Source organism: Pseudophryne corroboree, chromosome 4 (genome assembly GCF_028390025.1).
Source record: "Pseudophryne corroboree isolate aPseCor3 chromosome 4, aPseCor3.hap2, whole genome shotgun sequence".
NCBI classification, from domain to species: domain Eukaryota; kingdom Metazoa; phylum Chordata; class Amphibia; order Anura; family Myobatrachidae; genus Pseudophryne; species Pseudophryne corroboree.
Window position 1 is genome coordinate 810,434,170 of NC_086447.1, and position 24,559 is coordinate 810,458,728.

At 46.8% G+C, this 24,559-nt stretch overlaps 1 protein-coding gene across 1 annotated transcript in view; it reads left to right on the top strand.

Moving 5' to 3' along the window:
• RAB1A (RAB1A, member RAS oncogene family) overlaps positions 1 to 24,559 on the top strand; it is a 97,486-nt gene that overhangs the window by 30,390 nt on the left and 42,537 nt on the right. Inside the window, exon 2 of the mRNA XM_063918425.1 lies at positions 19,849 to 19,921. Coding sequence (XP_063774495.1) covers positions 19,849 to 19,921 — 73 coding nt within the window. The remainder of the gene's footprint in view (positions 1 to 19,848; positions 19,922 to 24,559) is intronic.

The following is a 24,559-nucleotide window of genomic DNA, read 5'->3' on the forward strand; positions in this document are numbered from 1 at the left end:
AGTGGCTTATTTTGCTACGTACTGGAAACTTTTTGAAGCTGGTGCGGTGCAGTGCACATCCATACGGAAGACCCTAGATTGTTTGTTTTTCTATGAACTAACTTAGGGGTGATGAAGGTTGCGTTAAAACAACACATTGTGGTGGATCGCCGGCACAGCGCCCCTAATTGAATCAACCCCGTTGTGTGGAATTCCATTGCACCTGTCAGAGCAATTTAGTTGTTGCTCCAATCGGGCGTGCATACCACAGGTGCCCATTATTTCTCTATCGTCCTAAGTGGATGCTGGGGTTCCTGAAAGGACCATGGGGAATAGCGGCTCCGCAGGAGACAGGGCACAAAAAAGTAAAGCTTTACTAGGTCAGGTGGTGTGCACTGGCCCCTCCCCCTATGACCCTCCTCCAGACTCCAGTTAGATTTTGTGCCCGAACGAGAAGGGTGCAATCTAGGTGGCTCTCCTAAAGAGCTGCTTAGAGAAAGTTTAGTTTAGGTTTTTTTTCTTTACAGTGAGTCCTGCTGGCAACAGGATCACTGCAACGTGGGACTTAGGGGGAAAGTAGTAAACTCACCTGCATGCAGAGTGGATTTGCTGCTTGGCTACTGGACACCATTAGCTCCAGAGGGATCGAACACAGGCCCAGCCGTGGAGTCCGGTCCCGGAGCCGCGCCGCCGACCCCCTTGCAGATGCTGAAGCGTGAAGAGGTCCGGAAACCGGCGGCTGAAGACTCCTCAGTCTTCATAAGGTAGCGCACAGCACTGCAGCTGTGCGCCATTTTCCTCTCAGCACACTTCACTGGGCAGTCACTGAGGGTGCAGAGCGCTGGGGGGGGGCGCTCTGAGAGGCAAATATAAACCTTATACAAGGCTAAAAATACCTCACATATAGCCCATAGGGGCTATATGGAGATATTTAACCCCTGCCTGACTGGAAAAATAGCGGGAGAAGAACCCGCCGAAAAAGGGGCGGGGCCTATCTCCTCAGCACACGGCGCCATTTTCTGTCACAGCTCCGCTGGTCAGAACGGCTCCCAGGTCTCTCCCCTGCACTGCACTACAGAAACAGGGTAAAACAGAGAGGGGGGGCACATTAATGGCTATATATATATATATTAAAGCAGCTATAAGGGAGCACTTAATATAAGGATATCCCTTGTATATATAGCGCTTTGTGGTGTGTGCTGGCAGACTCTCCCTCTGTCTCCCCAAAAGGGCTAGTGGGTCCTGTCTTCATTAGAGCATTCCCTGTGAGTTTGCGGTGTGTGTCGGTACGTGGTGTCGACATGTATGAGGACGATATTGGTGTGGAGGCGGAGCAATTGCCAAATATGCAGATGTCACCCCCCAGGGGGTCGACACCAGAATGGATGCCTTTATTTGTGGAATTACGTGATGGTTTATCTTCCCTTAAACAGTCAGTTGAGGACATGAGGCGGCCGGACAATCAATTAATGCCTGTACAGGCGCCTCAAACACCGTCAGGGGCTGTAAAACGCCCTTTGCCTCAGTCGGTCGACACAGACCCAGACACGGGCACTGATTCCAGTGACGACGGTAGAAATTCAAACGTATTTTCCAGTAGGGCCACACGTTATATGATTTTGGCAATGAAGGAGACGTTACATTTAGCTGATACTACAGATACCGTAAAACAGGGTATTATGTATGGTGTGAAAAAAACTACAAACAGTTTTTCCTGAATCAGAAGAATTAAATGACGTGTGTGATGAAGCGTGGGTTGCTCCTGATAAAAAGTTGATAATTTCAAAAAAGTTATTGGCATTATACCCTTTCCCGCCAGAGGTTAGGGCGCGCTGGGAAACACCCCCTAAGGTGGACAAGGCGCTCACACGCTTATCCAAACAAGTGGCGTTACCCTCTCCTGAGACGGCCGCACTTAAGGATCCATCAGATAGAAAGATGGAAGTTATTCAAAAGAATATATACACACATGCAGGTGTTATACTACGACCAGCTATAGCAACTGCCTGGATGTGCAGTGCTGGAGTAGTTTGGTCAGAATCCCTGATTGAAAATATTGATACCCTAGATAGGGACAATGTTTTACTGTCGTTAGAACAAATAAAGGATGCATTTATCTATATGCGTGATGCACAGAGGGATATTTGCACACTGGCATCTCGGATGAGTGCTATGTCCATTTCAGCCAGAAGAGCCTTATGGACACGACAGTGGACAGGCGATGCGGATTCAAAACGTCACATGGAGGTTTTGCCGTATAAAGGGGAGGAGTTATTTGGAGTTGGTCTATCAGACTTGGTGGCCACGGCTACTGCCGGGAAATCCACTTTTTTACCTCAAGTCACTCCCCAACAGAGAAAGGCACCGACCTTTCAACCGCAGCCTTTTCGCTCCTACAAAAATAAGAGAGCAAAGGGCTTGTCGTACCTGCCACGAGGCAGAGGAAGAGGGAAGAGACACCAACAGGCAGCTCCTTCCCAGGAACAGAAGCCCTCCCCGGCTCCTGCAAAAACCTCAGCATGACGCTGGGGCCTCTCAAGCGGACTCGGGGACAGTGGGGGGCCGTCTCAAAAATTACAGCGCGCAGTGGGCTCACTCGCAGGTAGACCCCTGGATCCTGCAGATAATATCTCAGGGGTACAGGTTGGAATTAGAGACGGATCCTCCTCATCGTTTCCTGAAGTCTGCCTTACCAACCGTCTCTTCCGAAAGGGAGAGGGTGTTGGAAGCCATTCACAAGCTGTACGCTCAGCAGGTGATAGTCAAAGTACCCCTATTACAACAAGGAAAGGGGTATTATTCCACTCTATTTGTGGTACCGAAGCCGGATGGCTCGGTAAGGCCTATTCTAAATCTGAAGTCCTTGAACCTCTACATAAAAAAGTTCAAGTTCAAGATGGAGTCACTCAGAGCAGTGATAGCGAACCTGGAAGAAGGGGACTTTATGGTATCCTTGGACATCAAGGATGCGTATCTACACGTTCCGATTTACCCCGCACACCAGGGGTACCTCAGGTTCATTGTTCAAAACTGTCACTATCAGTTTCAGACGCTGCCGTTCGGATTGTCCACGGCGCCTCGGGTCTTTACCAAGGTAATGGCCGAGATGATGATTCTTCTTCGAAGAAAAGGCGTATTAGTTATCCCATACTTGGACGATCTCCTAATAAGGGCAAGGTCCAGAGAACAGCTGGAGACAGCTTTAGCACTATCTCAAGAGGTGCTAAGACAACACGGGTGGATTCTGAATATTCCAAAATCCCATTTAATCCCGACAACTCGTCTGCTGTTCCTAGGAATGATTCTGGACACGGTTCAGAAAAAGGTTTTCCTTCCAGAGGAAAAAGCCAAGGAGTTATCCGATCTGGTCAGGAACCTCCTAAAACCAGGAAAAGTGTCAGTACATCAATGCACAAGAGTCCTGGGAAAAATGGTGGCTTCTTACGAAGCAATTCCATTCGGCAGATTCCATGCAAGAATATTCCAAAGGGATCTGTTGGACAAATGGTCAGGGTCGCATCTGCAGATGCACCTGCGAATAACCCTGTCACCAAAGACAAGGGTGTCACTTCTGTGGTGGTTGCAGAAGGCTCACCTATTAGAAGGCCGCAGATTCGGCATTCAGGATTGGATCCTGGTGACCACGGACGCCAGCCTGAGAGGCTGGGGAGCAGTCACACAAGGAAGAAACTTCCAGGGAGTATGGACGAGTCTGGAAAAGTCTCTTCACATAAACATTCTGGAACTAAGAGCAATCTACAATGCTCTAAGCCAGGCGGAACTTCTCCTGCAAGGAAAGCCGGTGTTGATTCAGTCGGACAACATCACGGCGGTCGCCCATGTAAACAGGCAGGGCGGCACAAGAAGCAGGAGTGCAATGGCAGAAGCTGCCAAGATTCTTCGCTGGGCGGAGAATCACGTGATAGCACTGTCAGCAGTGTTCATCCCGGGCGTGGACAACTGGGAAGCAGACTTCCTCAGCAGACACGATCTTCATCCGGGAGAGTGGGGTCTACATCCAGAAGTCTTCAACATGTTAATAGACCGTTGGGAAAGACCAATTGTAGACATGATGGCGTCTCGCCTCAACAAGAAACTGGACAAATATTGCGCCAGGTCAAGAGATCCACAGGCAATAGCTGTGGACGCACTGGTAACTCCTTGGGTGTACCAGTCAGTGTATGTGTTTCCTCCTCTGCCGCTCATACCAAAGGTATTGAAGATCATACGGCAAAGAAGAGTAAGAACAATACTAGTGGTTCCGGATTGGCCGAGAAGGACTTGGTATCCGGAACTTCAAGAGATGCTCACGGACGAACCGTGGCCTCTACCTCTGAGAAGGGACCTGCTACAGCAGGGTCCCTGTCTTTTTCAAGACTTACCGCGGCTGCGTTTGACGGCATGGCGGTTGAACGCCAGATCCTAAAAGGGAAAGGCATTCCAGAAGAAGTCATTCCTACCTTGATTAAGGCACGGAAGGAAGTCACCGTGAAACATTATCACCGCATTTGGCGAAAATATGTAGCGTGGTGCGAGGATCGGAGGGTTCCGACGGAGGAATTCCAACTGGGTCGTTTCCTACATTTCCTGCAATCAGGATTATCTATGGGTCTCAAATTGGGATCCATTAAGGTTCAAATTTCGGCCCTGTCAATATTCTTCCAAAAAGAATTGGCCTCTGTCCCTGAGGTCCAGACTTTTGTCAAGGGAGTACTGCATATACAGCCTCCTGTGGTGCCTCCGGTGGCACCGTGGGATCTAAATGTAGTTTTAGATTTCCTCAAATCCCATTGGTTTGAACCATTGAAAAAGGTGGATTTGAAATATCTCACATTGAAAGTGACTATGTTACTAGCCCTGGCCTCTGCCAGGAGAGTATCTGAATTGGCGGCTTTATCTTATAAAAGTCCTTATCTAATCTTCCATTCGGATAGGGCAGAACTGCGGACTCGTCCGCATTTTCTCCCTAAAGTGGTATCAGCATTTCATCTGAACCAACCTATTGTGGTGCCTGCGGCCACTAGCGACTTGGAGGACTCCAAGTTGTTGGACGTTGTCAGAGCCTTAAAAATATACATTGCAAGGACGGCTGGAGTCAGAAAATCTGACTCGCTGTTTATATTGTATGCACCCAACAAGTTGGGCGCACCTGCTTCTAAGCAGTCGATTGCTCGTTGGATTTGTAACACAATTCAACTTACACATTCTGTGGCAGGCCTGCCACAGCCTAAAACTGTAAAAGCCCACTCCACAAGGAAGGTGGGCTCATCTTGGGCGGCTGCCCGAGGGGTCTCGGCATTACAACTCTGCCGAGCAGCTACGTGGTCGGGGGAGAACACGTTTGTAAAATTTTACAAATTTGATACCCTGGCAAAGGAGGACCTGGAGTTCTCTCATTCGGTGCTGCAGAGTCATCCGCACTCTCCCGCCCGTTTGGGAGCTTTGGTATAATCCCCATGGTCCTTTCAGGAACCCCAGCATCCACTTAGGACGATAGAGAAAATAAGAATTTACTTACCGATAATTCTATTTCTCGGAGTCCGTAGTGGATGCTGGGCGCCCATCCCAAGTGCGGATTATCTGCAATACTTGTACATAGTTATTGTTAACTAATTCGGGTTATTGTTAAGGAGCCATCTTTAAGAGGCCCTTTCTGTTGTCATACTGTTAACTGGGTTTAGATCACAAGTTGTACGGTGTGATTGGTGTGGCTGGTATGAGTCTTACCCGGGATTCAAAATGCCTCCCTTATTGTGTATGCTCGTCCGGGCACAGTACCTAACTGGAGTCTGGAGGAGGGTCATAGGGGGAGGGGCCAGTGCACACCACCTGACCTAGTAAAGCTTTACTTTTTTGTGCCCTGTCTCCTGCGGAGCCGCTATTCCCCATGGTCCTTTCAGGAACCCCAGCATCCACTACGGACTCCGAGAAATAGAATTATCGGTAAGTAAATTCTTATTTTCTGCTGGCCCCCTCCAAAGGAGACAAACAGAAATGTGCGAAAGTCGAGCTTCTTGCACATTATTCTTGTTATGCCCGGTACTTTAGGTAGGGTTAGCAGTTTTGCGCAGCTAAAGCCGATACTTTTGGCTGTGTAAAGTGCAAAAAAATGGGGCACTGGCGCAAACATTTGTATATCACCGCGTCCCCTGTAGGTTTACATGCAGTAAAAAGAACAAGCAATGTCCTGGGAACATCCAAGTCAAGCAAAATGCTATGGGAGGTGGGTGATGCCGTGCGTTATCATGATTCCCAGCTGCGCACTTATGGACCAGTTACGCTAGTGCCGATATTGCATGTTTTCCTTGGGTAAAATGTGCGATGCCGAAGGGATGTGATGTCCAGCACGGTCGTTGATACCAAGGAATTGCGTTTCCTGCTATGTGTGTGTGGTGACACTAGATACAGTGATCGCTCGTGTCAGACTTATATACTTATGTTACACACCAAAAAAAATACTTGTAAAACCTACTTAATAAACAAAACACTAGGTGCTACTCATCTTTAATAAAACACTTCTCTGAGGGATATTCTATTGTGTCGGTCACCCCCTGCTGGGTGTCTCTACGAATGCGCGCGTGACTGAGCAATTCAATTGTTTCTCCATTCTGACGCCCATTAGTAATTAATGCAAAGCGGCTAGACCCATCTAAAGTTCTTGTCCAAACTACGTCGTACTCAAACATTTATCTCGCATCCCCGGAGGCTGCAAGAGTGTGTCTGCTGTGGCTAATGGGTGTCTTATCAGAGCAACGATATTGCTCCGATAGACGCCCAGCAGGGGGTGCGCGGCACAATTGAATCGCCCCCTAAGTGTCAGTAATGGTATGTATGTTGATTTACTTTGTTTCCTCTAGTTTTGCTCCTGTAAGGAAGGGCTGCAGTCTAACATTTCTGTTTTGTACCAGAAACCCCTAAGTGAACGTGTCCATTGCATGTATTCCTTGGCCTGTTGTGCATGGTGGCAAGATTTGTTTTCTGACATGTAATTTTACTATGAAATGGCCTTGCCTATTGTGTGTTGTGCCTGCTGACTGTCCCTCCACCCCTTGCTGAGGAATGCCTGGTATACGGTGAGGCCTCCCTCCCTTTTAAGTTGAATTATTTTCATTGTGAAATTGTAGTTGGACGATCTGTTATGTATCCTTCTAATCATTTTTTGTGTTCCACCCATGTTGTAGTCTTTTTGTATAATACTAAAATGAATTGCATGTAGAATTATGCGTTACCCACCCATACCTGGACTTAAAATTAAATGTTTTGTGTGAACAATGCTATGTGGCCCAGTATGATAGCATCTGCTCACTCAGATCACAAGTATAGCAAATAACCACATTGTAACACATGGGCAGTTTTTAAGTTGGCTAAAATACCTGAAATCAGTGAGCTCTAATGTCTGAGCCTCTTGAGTGACCTGGACTTGTCATTTAACATGTTCTGCATGTCAGATGCTCAGCTGTGGTTGGGTGGGTATGGGACTCAGGGTCGATAGTGTCTAGGTCTACACACATTAGGTCGATACCTGTTGGTCAACAGTGACTAGGTCGATGCAGGAAATAGGTCGACACGGAAAAAGGTTAACATTAGTTTTCTGTTTTTTCTTGGTGTAGTTTTCTTCGTAAAGTGACGGGGAACCCCAATTAGTGCACCGTGTCTCCTCGCATGGCTCGTTTTGCTCACCATGCTTCGGGCAAGGTCCCTCGCTGCGTTCGGCACAGGTTACTGTTCCCAATTGTAGTCCACGTGGATTGTAAAGTATGAAAAAGTTCAAATAGTGAATTTTTAAAAAAAAACAACTCATGTCGACCTAATGGCCGTGTCGACTTACTCAAAGTTGACCAATAGGTGTCGACCTAATGTGTGTTGACCTAGACAGTGTCTATCTAGAATCCGGTTACCGCTTGGAAAAGGGGGATAAATATCATAAGGTACCAAAGACTATTTTTTAACGTTGTATGTAGTACCTAAGTAGTATTCATTGTTTTACAGAATATTGTTGTCATTCATACGCAACACGCACTCTAGGGTTACCTTCTTTGTGATAAGCCAATTAATATACCCACCAGTATTGGGTAGTGGGAGGTAACTGGAGCATAAGGTGGAAATCTCACACACCGGCTAGGAAAAAATACGTACAACCTCCACACAAATCCTTGGTTGGATTTGAATTAATGATACCACTTGTAATCAGTGTCACATGTGCTGCCCTAATCTTATACCCCTTTTCCACTAGCTAAATTTACCCGTGTTTTTGCACGGGGGCGCGCATCAACACAGGTTTTTAGTAAGTGGAAACGGCTCAGCACGGGTTGAGTGACCCTGGAATCCTACCCGGGTAGCTACCTGGGTTGAACACGGTAACACTGTAATGAATCAGGTATTGTGCAGTGGAAACAGTCATTACCTGTGTTTCAGAACCGAGTAACGAGGGACATCAATAGGCTTTTACAGAGCTTACCAGGGTTAAGTGGAAACGGATCCGACCCGGGAATAACCCGTGTCGAAGTGCAGTGGAAACGGCGGGGCCGACGCGGGTTGTAGCCGGGTTAAATATTCCGGATCAGACCCAGTACTCGAGTGGAAAGGGGATATTATATAGGTGTTTAATTGTGATAAAAATTAGAATCTATGGAAGAAGCTGCTCAAGTCCCGACAACCTTCTAAGCAGCAGGCTTGCATTTAAAAAAAGCAGATTGATGACCAAAATTGCAGTGCTCTGGCCTGGACAGTGTATAGTTCTGTAGTGTACTTTCTCTGTACTGAGGAGTATATTTCCTAAGGTGTGAGTTTTTTGAAGTGGAGATATTGCCCATAGCAACCAATCAGAGTCTAGCTACTATTTTCTAGACGCAAGCTAGATAAATGTTAAGTGGAATCTGATTGGTTGCTATGGGCAATGTCTCCACTTCTAAAAAAAAAACAAAAACAAATCTCACGCCTTAGTAAATATACCCCTGAGAGTGCGACTAGAAGGGCTTCAGCTGTGATGCAGAAGGAATGTTCTGTCTGGAAAAGGACATTTTCTGATAGGTCTGTGGGAGAGCAGCCTTACAGGTGAATTTCTCTCATTTACAGATGTGTCCTCGTACACTGTGGCTTCAGTCGCGTAAAACAGTTCCTCTCTGCGCGCCAGGTGCTGCCTAACCCGGCCATGCTGAGCGTCTTATTCACACGAATAAAACACCTGGAAATGACAAAATTACTTTGCTCCATTGCAGTGATCAGTTTGATGTGCGACATTTGTACACGTTTGTGAACAAGTCTGAATCTGTATATGAAGTGACAAAAGACAAAATACTGTAGCTTTTCCTCATGTCTAGTTCCTTTGTGCTTCATCTGCGGACTTGCACGTGTACACAACAAATTCCTGCTTGGTTAAAGTCGCAGCCCAGTGTCTGTAGTACACTGTGGTGTTTTGCTGCGCCTGCAATGTGAATAATGCGCATAAAGTAATGAAAAAGAAGGTACGCTACACCTCTCAGAAGCTCAGTTGGGGCATCTTGTGCCATCTGGTGTGTGAGGACACCTCTGTAAGTTGTACAGTTCAAGTGACTTATCGCTCCTCTCATTTCAGCTTCTGTTCCAAAGTTAGTGAATGCACAGGACAATCTGACTGCAGGATTTTAATCTTTCACCTCACTACAGGGCATTTGTAGCAGCACCTGCTTGTATAGGTTTGGTGTATTTATGTACTTGCACACTTAGGGGGCTATTCAGTTTAGCTGATTGCTACGTCAGATGTGTTCAGTTAGTGGGGAGTTCAGTCAGACTGAACCTCGCAGCTCTGTGAGCTAAAAAGCTGGCGCAGGAAAAGGACTATTCCGAATGAATACGGGAGGTAAATTGTATTATCCATCATCTAGTGCAGCTGAGTTTTCTGGTTTGTCCCTGGTGACAAGATGCAGTCCTTTTAAACTGTGTGTGTATAGAACACTGAACCAGAAATATAAGCTGCTCTGAAAGATGCTAGTAACAGTTACATAAACATACGGGTGTAGTATGGTATGCCGGCAGCCGGGCTCCAGCTGGGCAGAGCACAAATGAGCCCCTTGCGGGCTCGCTATGCTGCGGGCACGGTGGCACTCTCCCTCCAGGGGGGGTCGCGGACCCCCAAGAGGGAGAAAAGGTGTTAATATGCGGGGTGTCAGGATTCCAGAGCTGGTATACTGTGTGCCGGGATCCCAACAGCCGGTAAACTGAAGACTACCCAAACATATAAGTGTTCTCTGTAATGTCTCAAGACTGATATCTAGTATTCACGCTAGCACCTTGCACCTAATCAGTGAGGAGGGCAAAACTGTATACGGAATGTATCACTACAGCTACAGTAGCCAGTATAGTGTATGGGAAGCACAGTCATCCACACACACCAGAAGCTTGTATTCCTACTCTGAAAATCCCATCGTCCAAATTGTAACCAGAAAGACTTGACAATACATTGGGATGAGCTCTTCTTTACTGGGTTGAAGGCTGTTGCACTGTCCCCAAAAATTAATTGTGATGTTCCATTCCAGGACACCCCACTCTATGCAGCAACAATGCAGGTTTTTCCTCCCCCTCTATATGGTGCGGTTGTGATTATTGGGGGTATTTCTGACTTGATCGCTCGCTGCAGATCATCATAGCGCAGTGTTCAGGTCAAAAGTGCGCAGTGCTCCGGCTCATGGCTGACTGACTATAAAAAAAAATAATGTAAAAATATATATAGCTAGATATATATGTATATCTATATGAATAAAGGATGCTCCTTAGTAAAGCAGTGCAATTGGGAGGTGATAGTATCCCATGCTTGATGAGACTTGCATTATAAAGCTATTGCATCACTGGGAGCAGGTTTTCAACTGCCATATTTTGAAATACGAGTGTGTAAGTATAAGTGTAAGTATGGGCTGTGACAGAAAACAGATACGTTTTTGGGGTTTGGTATGCGTTACCTGCAGACTAATGTTGGTGGTTACAACACTGACGCCGGCATCCCGATAGTCACTATCCTGACAGGGGCAAGGTAAGTATTCTATTTCCCCATCCCACCACCCCTCTAACCCCCTAACCCTATTTCTCTGACGTCCTAGTGGATGCTGGGAACTCCGTAAGGACCAGGGGGAATAGCGGCTCCGCAGGAGACAGGGCACATCTAAAGAAAGCTTTAGGATCACCTGGTGTGCACTGGCTCCTCCCCCTATGACCCTCCTCCAAGCCTCAGTTAGATTTCTGTGCCCGACGAGAAGGGTGCACACTAGGGGCTCTCCTGAGCTCTTTGTGAAAGTTTTAGTTTAGGTTTATTATTTTCAGTGAGACCTGCTGGCAACAGGCTCACTGCATCGAGGGACTAAGGGGAGAAGAAGCGAACTCACCTGCGTGCAGAGTGGATTGGGCTTCTTAGGCTACTGGACATTAGCTCCAGAGGGACGATCACAGGTTCAGCCTGGATGGGTCACCGGAGCCGCGCCGCCGGCCCCCTTACAGAGCCAGAAGAGCGAAGAGGTCCGGAAAAATCGGCGGCAGAAGACTTTCCTGTCTTCAGATAAAGGTAGGCGCACGGCACCACAGCTGTGCGCCATTGCTCTCAGCACACTTCACACTCCGGTCACTGAGGGTGCAGGGCGCTGGGGGGGCAGCGCCTTGAGACGCAATAAATCGTTAGAAAACCTTTTATGGCTAAAATAAATGCATCACATATAACTCCTGGGCTATATGGATGCATTTAACCCCTGCCAAAACATACAAGAAAACGGATTATAAGGACGCCGAGAAAGGGGCGGAGCCTATCTCCTCAGCACACTGGCGCCATTTTCCCTCACAGCTCAGTTGGAGGGAAGCTCCCTAGCTCTCCCCTGCAGTCACTACACTACAGAAAGGGGTTAAAAAAGAGAGGGGGGCACAAATTAGGCGCAGTATAAACAATACAGCAGCTATAAAGGGAAAAACACTTATATAAGGTTATCCCTGTATATATATAGCGCTCTGGTGTGTGCTGGCAAACTCTCCCTCTGTCTCCCCAAAGGGCTAGTGGGGTCCTGTCCTCTATCAGAGCATTCCCTGTGTGTGTGCTGTGTGTCGGTACGTTTGTGTCGACATGTATGAGGAGAAAAATGATGAGGAGACGGAGTAGAGTGTCTGTAATAGTGTTGTCACCCCCTGGGGGGTCGACACCTGAGTGGAGGTACTGTGGAAATTGCGTGACAGTGTCAGCTTTGTATAAAAGACAGTGGTTGACATGAGACAGCCGGCTACTCAGCTTGTGCATGTCCAGACGTCTCATATAGGGGCTCTAAAGCGCCCGTTACCTCAGATACAGACGCCGACACGGATACTGACTCCTGTGTCGACGGTGAAGAGACAACCGTGATTTCCAAATAGGGCCACACATTGCATGATTGAGGCAATGAAAAAAGTTTACACTTTTCTGATAATATGAATACCACCAAAAAAAAAAGGGGTATTATGTTGGTGAGGAAAAACTTCCTGTAGTTTTCCTGAATCTGAGAAATAAAATGCGTGGGTTTCCCCCCGATAACAATTGATAATTTCTAAAAAGTTATTGGCAGTATACCTTTTCCCGCCAGAGGTTAGGGTGCGTTGGGAAACACCCCCTAGGGGGGATAAGGCGCTCACACGCTTGTAAGAACAAGGGCTCTACCCTCTCTTGAGATGGCCGCCCTTAAGGATCCTGCTGATAGAAAGCAGGAGGGTATCCTAAAATGTATTTACACACATACTGGTGTTATACTGCGACCAGCAATCGCCTCAGCCTGGATGTGCAGTGCTGGGTTGGCGTGGTCGGATTCCCTGACTGGAAATATGATATCCTAAATAAGGACAGTATATTATTGCCTATAGAGCAATTAAAAGATGCATTTCTATATATGCATGATGCACAGCGGAATATTTGCCGACTGGCATCAAGTATAAGTGCGTTGTCCAATTATACCAGTAAAGTGGTCAGGTGATGCGGATTCCAAACGGCATTTGGAAGTATTGCCTTAAAAGAGGGGATGTACCCCAGGTCGCCTCTCAAAATAAGATGCCGTATTATCAGGCGCAGGCCTGGTTGGCAAGCGGACAAAAGGGTTCCTCTTTTCTGCTCGTGACAGAGGGAGAGGAAAATGGCTGCAGAGATCAGCCAGTTCCAAGGAACAGAAACTCTTTTCCGCCTCTGCCAAGCCCTCAGTATGACGCTAGGGCTTTACAAGTTCAGGCACGGTGGGGTCCCGTTCTCAATGAATTTCAGTGCGCAGTGGGCTCACTCGCAAGTAGACCCCTGGATCCTTCTGGTAATATTTCAGGGGTACAAATTGGAATTCGAGACGTATCCCCCTCGCCGTTTCCAAAGGTCTGTTTTACCGACGTCTCCCGCTGACAGGGAGGCAGTTTTGGAAACCATTCACAAGCTGTATTCCCAGCAGGTGATAATCAAGGTACCCCTCCTGCAACAGGGAACGGGGTATTATTCCACACTATTGTGGTACCGAAGCCAGACGGCTCGGTGAGACCGATTTTAAAATCTAAAATCTTTGAACACTTGCATACAGAGGTTCAAATTCAAAATTGAGTCACTCAGAGCAGTGATTGCAAACCTGGAAGAAGGGGACTACATGATGTCTCGGGACATCAAGGATGCTTACCTTCATGTCAAAATTTACCCTTCTCACCAAGGGTATTTCAGGTTATGGTACAGAACTGTCACTATCAGTTCGGACGCTGCCGTAGGGATGGTCCACGGCACCCCGGGTCTTTACTGAAGTAATGACCGTAATGATGATATTCCTTCGAAGGAAGGGAATTTTAGTTATCCGTTACTTGGACGATTCCCTGATAAGGGTAAGATCCAGGGAACAGTTGGAGATCGGTGTAGCACTATATCAGGTAGTGTTGCGGCAGCACGATTGGATTCTCAATATTCCAAAATCGCAGCTGGTTCCGACGACTTGTCTTCTGTTCCTAGGGATGATCCTGGAGACAGTCCAGAAAGAAGGTGTTTCTCCCGGAGGAGAAAGCCAGGGAGTTATCCGAGCTAGTCAGGAACCTCCTAAAACCGAACCAAGTCTCAGTGCATCAATGCACAAGGGTTCTGGGTAAAAATGGTGGCTTCCTACGAAGCAATCCCATTCGGCAGATTCCACGCAAGACTTTCCAGTGGAACCTACTGGACAAATGGTCCGGGTCGCATCTTCAGATGCTTCAGCGGATAACCCTGTCACCGGGGACAAGGGTATCCCTCCTGTGGTGGTTGCAGAGTGCTCATCTTCTAGAGGGCCGCAGATTCGGCATTCGGGACTGGGTCCTGGTGGCCACGGATGCCAGCCTGCGAGGCTGGGGAGCAGTCACACAGGGAAGGAATTTCCAGGGCTTATGGTCAAGCCTGGAGACATCTCTTCATATAAACATTCTGGAACTAAGGGCCATTTACAATGCCCTAAGTCAAGCGAAACCCCTGCTTCAGGGTCAGGCGGTATTGATCCAATCGGACAACATCACGTCAGTCGCCCACGTAAACAGACAGGGCGGCACGGGAAGCAGGGGGGCAATGGCAGAAGCTGCAAGGATTCTTCGCTGGGCGGAAAATCATGTGATAGCACTGTCAGCAGTGTTCATTCCGGGAGTGGACAACTGGGAAGCAGACTTCCTCAGCAGACACGACCTTCACCCGGGAGAGTGGGGACTTCACCCAGAAGTCTTCCACCTGATTGTAAACCATTGGGAAAAACCAAAGGTGGACATAATGGCGTCCCGTCTAAACAAAAAACTAGACAGATATTGCGCCAGGTCAGGGGACCCTCAGGCAATAGCGGTGGACGCTCTGGTAACACCGTGGGTGTACCAGTCAGTGTATGTGTTCCCTCCTCTGCCTCTCATACCAAAAGTACTGAGAATCATAAGAAGGAGAGGAGTAAGAACTATACTCGTGGTTCCGGATTGGCCAAGAAGGACTTGGTATCCGGAACTTCAAGAGATGCTCACGGACGAACCGTGGCCTCTACCTCTAAGAAAGGACCTGCTCCAGCAGGGGCCTTGTCTGTTCCAAGACTTACCGCGGCTGCGTTTGACGGCTTGGCGGTTGAACGCCGGATCCTGAAGGAAAAAGGCATTCCAGATGAAGTCATCCCTACCCTGGTCAAGGCCAGGAAGGACGTAACCGCAAAACATTATCACCGCATTTGGCGAAAATATGTTGCGTGGTGGGAGGCCAAGAAGGCCCCTACAGAGGAATTTCAACTGGGTCGTTTCCTCCATTTCCTGCAAACAGGACTGTCTATGGGCCTAAAATTAGGGTCCATTAAGGTTCAAATTTCGGCCCTGTCGATTTTCTTCCAAAAGGAACTGGCTTCAGTGCCTGAAGTTCAGACATTTGTAAAAGGGGTACTGCATATACAGCCTCCTTTTGTGGCACCTTGGGATCTCAATGTTGTGTTGAGTTTCCTAAAGTCACATTGGTTTGAACCACTCACCACTGTGGACTTAAAATATCTCACATGGAAGGTGACGATGCTGTTAGCCCTGGCTTCAGCCAGGCGTGTGTCAGAACTGGCGGCTTTATCATATAAAAGCCCTTATTTAATATTTCATTCTGACAGGGCAGAATTGAGGACTTGTCCTCAATTTCTACCTAAGGTGGTTTCTGCATTTCACATGAAGCAACCTATTGTGGTACCTGCGGCTACTAAGGACTTGGAGGATTCCAAGTTGCTTGACGTGGTCAGGGCCCTGAAAATATGTTTCCAGGACGGCTGGAGTCAGAAAATCTGACTCGCTGTTTATCCTGTATGCACCCAACAAACTGGGTGCTCCTGCTTCTAAGCAGACGATTGCTCGTTGGATTTGTAGTACAATTCAGCTTGCACATTCTGTGGCAGGCCTGCCACAGCCAAAAATCTTAAAATGCCCACTCCACAAGGAAGGTGGGCTCATCTTGGGCAGCTGCCCGAGGGGTCTCGGCTTTACAACTTTGCCGAGCAGTTACTTGGTCAGGAGCAAATACGTTTGTAAACTTCTACAAATTTGATACCCTGGCTGAGGAGGACCTGGAGTTCTCTCATTCGGTGCTGCAGAGTCGTCCGCACTCTCCCGCCCGTTTGGGAGCTTTGGTATAATCCCCATGGTCCTTACGGAGTTCCCAGCATCCACTAGGACGTCAGAGAAAATAAGAATTTACTTACCGATAATTCTATTTCTCGTAGTCCGTAGTGGATGCTGGGCGCCCATCCCAAGTGCGGATTGTCTGCAATACTGGTACATAATTATTGTTACCAAAAAATTTGGGTTATTGTTGTAGTGAGCCATCTTTTATAGAGGCTTCTCTATTATCATGCTGTTAACTGGGTTCAGATCACAAGTTGTACAGTGTGATTGGTGTGGCTGGTATGAGTCTTACCCGGGATTCAAAATCCTTCCTTATTGTGTACGCTCGTCCGGGCACAGTATCCTAACTGAGGCTTGGAGGAGGGTCATAGGGGGAGGAGCCAGTGCACACCAGGTGATCCTAAAGCTTTCTTTAGATGTGCCCTGTCTCCTGCGGAGCCGCTATTCCCCCTGGTCCTTACGGAGTTCCCAGCATCCACTACGGACTACGAGAAATAGAATTATCGGTAAGTAAATTCTTATTTTTACACTTGCAGCAGCCTGACCCTAACACTTTCCACTAAGTATCTAAACACCCCCCTCCCACCTGGGTGGCGCCACCACCCACCCTTTCTGCAGCCTAACCCTTCCCCATGAGTACCTGAACATCAGTTAGACTTGGACCTGGCAATGCCACCTTGCTGCTACAGCAGGAGTAGGCCATTCTTTTCTCTTTTGCTTTTCAGACCTCCTTCATTTTTGCTACTACCATTACAGCATACACAGACGGATAGGTGGGTACTAAAGTGATGGGAGCTATTCAGTTGTTTTTTGGTGCCTATCCCTTATTGGTGTCGGGATTTTGGGGCCAGTAGATTGCATGGGTTTAGCAGTTTTGCGCTACAAATTCCCTGTGCAATTCAAGGCGAGAATGCAGCACTTGCGCCCAGTGCTACAAACAATTGAATATATGAAAATATGTTGGCTATCAAAATATGTTGGATTTTGTGTGTTTAACAGGCACAGTTGTAATGTGCAAATTGGGTTGATACCACTGGTACAGTGATGTCATGAGAGCAGTTGTAAAGGGGCCAATTCAATTGTTTTGAGATTCTAAAAATGTTTAGACGCCCAAACAATTTCACATTTCAATTGTTTGGGTGCACAGGCATATCGTGCATGTCGCGCCCAAACAGATGGGGTTTAGCTGCTTACAATGGCTAAACCCGTCTAAAATTCCCATTCGGATGCCCAAAGTGCCCAGTTTCAACACATTTTTATCTCGCACCTCAGGAGGATGCAAGAAAATATGTGACCTTTGCAGCTGCTGGGCACCTGAACGGCAGAACAATTGAATTGCTGCCGGTGAGTGCCATCTAGTGGCGGCCGCGATATAAACAATTGAATTCTCCCAATTGTGTTTAGTGTGTTGAACATTCGTCCCAGTTCCTGGGAATTTGAGGTTTAGCAGTAAACATTGCAATACCTTTAATTAACATGTCTTTATTGCTATGGAGATTCTAAGCTGGTGAAACGCGAAGTTACATGGTTTGTTTATATAACAAGGCCTTACTTTCTGCTGTGTTAGACAAGAGTTCCCACTCCCTCCACACTAGCACATGAAGGACGTGGCCACTAGAGAGATTTATGGCTGTCATAGAAAAATAATTCCTATACTGGGACTGTAGAGATAATTTTTGGAGTCCTGCGGCTTTGTGTATGGCGGCTGTCGTCTGCGCCATAGTGTACTCGGTACAGGTGGCAGACAAGGCCTCCGTGCGACCATGGTAACTGTGTCATACCTCATTATTGCAGCGGACTGTCCTGTGCAGGTTACAGTAATGAAGCTCCATTTTATTTGCAGACGGCCTCCGTTATTTGTTAGCAATCTAGAAAAGACCTATTGTTGCAGAACATCCAGGATCTTCATCATGTGCTTAATGCTAATTATTTCATTCCTTTCATATAGGCTTGATGTTTATGGAATAGACATGTGTTTTTGGTGGGTTTGTTTTATTTTAAATAGAAATTTTTCATCATTTTGCAAGAGAATTTGTTATAGTCTCATTTGACTTTTCTTTTGTTTTTAAATGTTATATTGTAAACAATATTATACTTCATTTTTGACAATTCAGTTTGGAGCAATGGCAAATTGCGTCTTTCTGTGTGATGTATAAGTGCGCACTTACCCATATATGCAGCAGCCTTAGTTTGCACATTTAGATGTTCTCTGCTGTGGGGCTGTCAACTAAAATGCCCAATTTAGGGCAGATGTAGGGTGCTGCTGCCAACGTTACAACAGACAGAACAGCAAGCATTGCCTTTAGTTAAATAGACTTGGGGGGCTGATTCAGTTGTTTTGGGTGTCTAGAAATCCCGTCTAAACAGGACTTTTTACACGCCCAAACAATTGTCACAGTTCAATTGTGTTTGGGAGCCCATGCACATTGCGCATGTTGCGCCCAAACAGACCAGGATTAGCCATCTATAACCGCTAAACCCGTCTAAACTCCCTGCTTTGGGCGTCCAAACTCCCATTTGGATGCCCAAAGCGCCCAGTTTCAACACTTTTTTTTTTTCTTTTTTCTTTTTTCTTCACACCTCAGGAGGCTGCAAGAAAAAAAAATGTCTGAATTACAATGATTTCTGTGCTGGAAATCACTGTTTTCTAATGCGGTTTGTTCAGCTGTGCGAACTCTGCCTTACTTTGAGTTGTTGTCAAATTAAAGCTGCACTTTCACCTACTAAAATATATTCTTAACCTGCTCCCAAAGCTGGAGCCCCGCATGTGTTTTACCTGCGGTTCTATTATACAGAGCGGCCTATACAGTAAAGCTCACAGTGTTTAAATGGCAACAAAGGGGTCCTGTAATTGTAGGACCCGTCATATGCACAATCTGTTCCAGTGCTGTGGAGGAAAGTGCAGAGACCCAGAAAAATGGCTCTAGCAGCCTCCTGGAGTTTTAGCTGGTGGGGGAGGAGGGGGGGCACGTCAGGGAAATAATTTCATTGCTAGCAGTGCAGCTTGAAAAATAAAGAAGTTTTTCTGGAGTAGTTTTAATAAAGTAAAGGTGGTGGGGTCTAATTCTCATTACCATGGTAACCAATAGTCGGGATCAAAACAACTGAACGATAAGCTTTATGCCTGGTACTTGTTTGTTGCAGCTTCACGGTGCCTGTTGTGTTATACATGTTGATGTAAATGCCCTCTTGTGGACATGACTTATCTTCTCATTCCTCAGCCACACTTGCTATACTGTTGTGTATATTATGATGATCGAATAAGGCTTAAGACATCCTGGGGCTCTTGTTGCCCAGTTCTGTTTTTTATAAACTTTCTGCAGAACCTGTTAAGACAAAGGCCACATTCACAAAGTCTTTAGTTGGGGCATAAATTTTTAATAACTTCACATTACACTGGAACACAAAAAAACACCATGTTCACAAGCCTTCTTAAGTTGTGTCAAAATTACAGCAGAAATGTTAAAACGGTCAGTGGCTGATAACACCAGATTGTGCAGCCAGAATTAGCGAATAGTGTTAAATGTTTGGAGATAGAGAATATATATATATATATATATATATATATATATATATATATATATATATACTAGAAGCTGTCTCGTGTTATTCTTTTAGAGCTTGCATTTGTCATTTGTGTTTCACCCTCTGTCACACAACACGGGCAGAGAGAGAAGACTTTTTGGACGGAGCTATGGAAATCCTGTCATGTGACTGTGACACAGAGAAGATGACTGACTTGCTAAGCCTTTCATATTTGTAAACTGTACCCCCCTCCTCTCTTTGCAGTGACTATTTATTCAAATTGCTTCTCATTGGAGACTCCGGTGTGGGGAAATCTTGCCTTCTGCTTAGATTTGCAGTAAGTACATTTATGATAAGCAGTTTTGCCTAAATGAAGAATTGTTTTGTCTTTTTTGTTTTTGTGTCGTTGTTAGTGTGCATGTCCTTTTATCTGCAGGGACACAAGTTTTTTTGTGCGTTAAGAGGAACGTCATTCGTTTCAGTTATTTGGAATCCTGATCAGCGCATAGATAATAGTTTTCATGCTGTCTTGAAGCTATTACAAATGAAATATAGTAACGTTAAATGGCAAAGAATGCAAGATCTATTTAGGGCCCAAAAGAAAAGGCAGGGGCTGCAGCAAGAGAAAGCGGAGCATAACCGAGATCTAGTATGATGAAGCCAGTTCCATGGCGTGTAACACTCCAGTCTCAGCAGTACCACTGCAGGTTTGCGTGAAATAATTATTGCTGCCAGTGGTCTTAAATAACGGTAGAACACATGGGCTTCCCAAGCAAGAGTTTATGAAAGATCTATATTTCAGACCCTGGGATTTCGCGTCGGCCATGCTGCACAGCTGACGGCCAGTATATCGTTCGATATATTGGCACGTTGGCGTGTGTGTACGGACGGTCAGCCGACCGCCCGTACACAAGCTGCAGCAGCCGGCGGTGACGGACAGCTGAACTGCGTAGGAGTGTGTAATTGCCCGCTCAGTTCATGACGTCTGTCCCCGATGGATCAGGCAGTATGCACAGCACACTGCCCAATCCAGCTTTAGATGTATCTGCAGATATATCTGTAGGTGTGTACCCACCATTAGTGAGTTTATGGTTTTGTTATTTCTCTATCCTTTTCCCGTTTGCTTGCACACTAAAGGTGGGTACACACTATTGGATATATCTGCAGATCAATTGATCTGCAGATCAATACGACCGCCCCGTACACACAGCGACGCGCCAATATATCGTTAGATATATTAGCTGTCGGCTGTGCTGCGCGGCCGACGCGATACGTCTGTGAACGACGGAGTTCACAGACGTATCGCCCGTACACACTGGCCGACGGTCCCGCGATGTATCGGCCGTTCAAGAGAACGGCCGATACATCGACCAGTTTGTACGGGCCTTAACACTGGTAATTCTCTGTAGACTAAACAAAACATTCAGACTTCATGCTTCTGTACTTTTATAGGTAATAATATGCTACCCTGTGTTTTCTTTTCTAATTGGGACACTTTGGAGGTTAGAGCAGGTATGTTTTTTAATAAAAAGAACGATGAAGGGAATAAGGTTTCAGTAGAGAAGGAGGTAGCCTGGATCATATTATACTTCAGTAGATCAAGTACCGGTACAGCTATACATAATTTAAAAGGCAAAATGAAAATGTAAGAAAGCAGAAAATTTGGCCACTGCTCTGTGTCTGTGTTAAAATATTAACACGCAAGTAAAGTATAGTGCAATTACAGTAACTCTTTAAATTGGAGTTGCATTTTTTATTTTTCGTTTCTGCAGTTTAAATGACATGTAAATTTCTATACTGATGTTATTCAAGGATTTTGTTTACGTGTGTGTCCTGCGATCCAGAGCTGAAAGAGCAGACCCTGTACTATGCACAGCTTCCCGCCATGGCAACACGTCTGACAGGTCTATGGATTAGCATTTCCATGCAGGTCTCCTGCTGTATGCGATAGGTTACAATGTCATGTCCTATGAAACATTGAAATGAGTTTACTCCCTTTATTCCCTTTTGGATGATGATTAACATGATAGACAAGAACAGCTCCTTGGGCCTCTGATTTACAGTGTATATTGTTAGAGGGCACAGCTTCTCTCAAACCAGTTATACGTTTTTGAATTGAAATCTGTACATTGTAGCCAGGCCACAGATAATAAATCTGGGGCCCTCCTGCTGCTGCTTCTTGACCTAAGATGCGTGTGATTGGTCCGCTGTAGCTTTCCCCAGCCTATTAATGTGGCTCCGCTTGGATCACAGGTGCAACCGGAGCCCCATCTGCCACCCTATATTTCTCTAACGTCCTAGTGGATGCTGGGGACTCCGTCAGGACCATGGGGAATAGCGGGCTCCGCAGGAGACAGGGCACATCTAAAAAGCTTTTGGGTCACATGGTGCGTACTGGCTCCTCCCCCTATGACCCTCCTCCAAGCCTTAGTTAGGTTTTTGTGCCCGTCCGAGAGGGTGCAATCTAGGTGGCTCTCTTAAAGAGCTGTTTAGAAAAGTTTTTTTTTAGGTTTCAATCTCAGTGATTCCTGCTGGCAACAGGATCACTGCATCGAGGGACTTAGGGGAGAGATTTCCAACTCACCTGCGTGCAGGATGGATTGGAGTCTTAGGCTACTGGACACTTAGCTCCAGAGGGAGTCGGAACACAGGTCAGCCTGGGGTTCGTCCTGGAGCCGCGCCGCCGATCCCCCTTACAGACGCTGAAGAGACGGCAGAACGGAGGTCCGGAAAACAGGCGGCAGAAGACTCCACAGTCTTCATGAAGGTAGCGCACAGCACTGCAGCTGTGCGCCATTGTTGTCACACGGCTCACTGACTCAGTCACGGAGGGTGCAGGGCGCTGCTGGGGGCGCCCTGGGCAGCAATATAATTACCTTTAGTGGCAAAAGAAATACATCACATATACCCATTAAGGCTATATGTATGTATTTTGACCCAGGCCAGTTTCTTAAAAACCGGGAGAAAAATCCCGCCGAAAAAGGGGCGGAGCTTATTCTCCTCAGCACTCAGCGCCATTTTCCTGCTCAGCTCCGCTGGTGAGGAAGGCTCCCAGGACTCTCCCCTGCACTGCACTACAGAAACAGGGTAACAAAGAGAAGGGGGGCATAAATTGGCGATATTTATATATTAAGAGCGCATATATAGTAAACAACACCTTCTAGGGTTGTTTTTATACATTTATAGCGCTTTTGGTGTGTGCTGGCAAACTCTCCCTCTGTCTCCCCAAAGGGCTAAGGGGTCCTGTCTTCGATTAGAGCATTCCCTGTGTGGCTGCTGTGTGTCGGTACGTGTGTGTCGACATGTATGAGGACGATGTTGGTGTGGAGGCAGAGCAATTGCCGATGATGGTAATGTCACCCCCTAGGGAGTCGACACCGGAATGGATGGCTTTAGTTATGGAATTACGTGATAATGTCAGCACACTGCAAAAGTCAGTTGACGAAATAAGACGCCCGGCAAACCAGTTAGTACCGGTTCAGGCGTCTCAGACACCGTCAGGGGCTGTAAAACGTCCTTTACCTCAGTCAGTCGACACGGGTACCGACACAGATGAATCTAGTGTCGACGGTGAAGAAACAAACGTATTTTCCAATAGGGCCACACGTTATATGATCACGGCAATGAAGGAGGCGTTACAGATCTCTGATACTGCTGGTACCTCAAAAAGGGGTATTATGTGGGGGGTGAAAAAACTACCTGTATTTTTCCCAGAATCAGAGGAATTGAATGATGTGTGTGATGAAGCGTGGGTTACCCCCGATAGAAAATTGCTAATTTCAAAGAAGTTGTTGGCATTATACCCTTTCCCACCAGAGGTTAGGGCGCGCTGGGAAACACCCCCTAAGGTGGATAAGGCGCTCACACGTTTATCAAAGCAAGTGGCGTTGCCGTCTCCTGATACGGCCGCCCTCAAGGATCCAGCAGATAGGAGGCTGGAAACTACACTGAAGAGTATATACACACATACTGGTGTTATACTGCGACCGGCAATAGCCTCAGCCTGGATGTGCAGTGCTGGGGTAGTGTGGTTGGATTCTCTGACTGAAAATATTGAGACCCTGGATAGGGACAGTATTTTATTGACTCTAGAGCAATTAAAGGATGCTTTTCTTTATATGCGAGATGCTCAGAGGGATGTTTGTACTCTAGCATCAAGAGTAAGCGCGATGTCCATATCTGCCAGAAGAAGTTTATGGACGCGACAGTGGTCAGGTGATGCGGATTCCAAGAGGCATATGGAAGTATTGCCATATAAAGGAGAGGAATTGTTTGGGGTCGGTCTTTCGGACCTGGTGACCACGGCAACTGCCGGCAAATCCACCTTTTTACCTCAGACCCCTTCACAACAGAAAAAGACACCGTCTTTTCAGCCGCAGTCCTTTCGCTCCTATAAAAAGCGACCAAAAGGACAGTCTTATCTGCCGAGAGGCAGAGGAAAGGGTAAGAAAGGGCAGCACGCAGCCCCTGCCCAGGAACAGAAGCCCGCCCCGGCTTCTACAAAGCCATCAGCATGACGCTGGGGCTTTACAAGCGGACCCAGGAACGGTGGGGGGTCGACTCAAGATTTTCAGCAATCAATGGGCTCACTCACAAGTGGACCCGTGGGTCCTGCAGATAATATCTCAGGGTTACATGCTGGAGTTCGAAAGGTTTCCCCCTCGCCGGTTCCTAAAGTCTGCTTTACCAACGTCTCCCTCAGAAAGGACGTCGGTTTTGGAAGCCATTCACAAGCTGTATTCTCAGCAGGTGATAGTCAAGGTACCCCTCCTACAACAGGGAAAGGGGTATTATTCCACTCTATTTGTGGTACCGAAACCGGACGGTTCGGTAAGGCCTATTCTAAATCTGAAATCCTTGAACCTGTACATACAGAAATTCAAGTTCAAGATGGAGTCACTCAGGGCAGTGATAGCGAATCTGGAAGAAGGAGACTTCATGGTGTCCTTGGACATAAAAGATGCTTATCTACATG